The sequence below is a fragment of the Auxenochlorella protothecoides genome, assembly GCF_000733215.1.
Source record: "Auxenochlorella protothecoides strain 0710 unplaced genomic scaffold scaffold33, whole genome shotgun sequence".
NCBI classification, from domain to species: domain Eukaryota; kingdom Viridiplantae; phylum Chlorophyta; class Trebouxiophyceae; order Chlorellales; family Chlorellaceae; genus Auxenochlorella; species Auxenochlorella protothecoides.
The window spans coordinates 484603-485141 of record NW_011934206.1 but is presented as its reverse complement, the minus strand read 5'-3'; the positions used below and the strand labels follow the sequence as shown (position 1 = coordinate 485141).

Below are 539 nucleotides of genomic sequence, written 5' to 3'. Positions count from 1 at the left end.
TCCCCCTCCACCTCCCCTCCACCTCCCCTCCCCCCCTCCCCCACACCTCCCCTCCCCACCCTCCCCCTCACCTCCCCCTCCCACCCCTCGCCCCCCACCCACACATCCACACACTGCAGTGGACCTACCCGGCCATGCTGCACGAGGTACTGGGCATCGTCGGGGGGTGCGTGGACCTTCGCCACGTCCCCGGGGTCAAGCCCGAGTTTGCGCGGGCCGTGCTGTCCACCGCCGCAGACCCCTTCTTCGCCAAGCACGCGGGCAGCAACTTTGGGGAGGTGGGCGTCGCCGTCAAGCAGCTGGTGGATGACCTGGCGGGGTGAGCCTTCAGAGGGGAGGGGTGGAGGGCTTCGGGCGGGGGGCGGGACTGCGACCGGCTCGGCCGAGGCTGGGAGGGGAGCCGGAGTTGTGCTGCGCCAGGCTCCCGCAAGGAAGGGGCGACCCGTGGTACTCGCTGTGATGCGCCAGGCGCCGTCACCAGGGAGAGCGGCCTCCCTCGCCGGTCCCCCCCCCAGATCTCAAGCATCAAACCCCCCTCC

At 71.8% G+C, this 539-nt stretch overlaps 1 protein-coding gene across 1 annotated transcript in view; it reads left to right on the top strand.

Annotated features, from left to right (window-relative positions):
* F751_3184 (Vacuolar protein sorting-associated protein 45-like protein) overlaps nt 1-539 on the top strand; it is a gene marked incomplete at both ends in the record, with an annotated part of 8088 nt that overhangs the window by 2910 nt on the left and 4639 nt on the right. Inside the window, one exon of the mRNA XM_011399052.1 lies at nt 120-319. Within this exon, the coding sequence (XP_011397354.1) occupies nt 120-319 (200 nt within the window). The remainder of the gene's footprint in view (nt 1-119; nt 320-539) is intronic.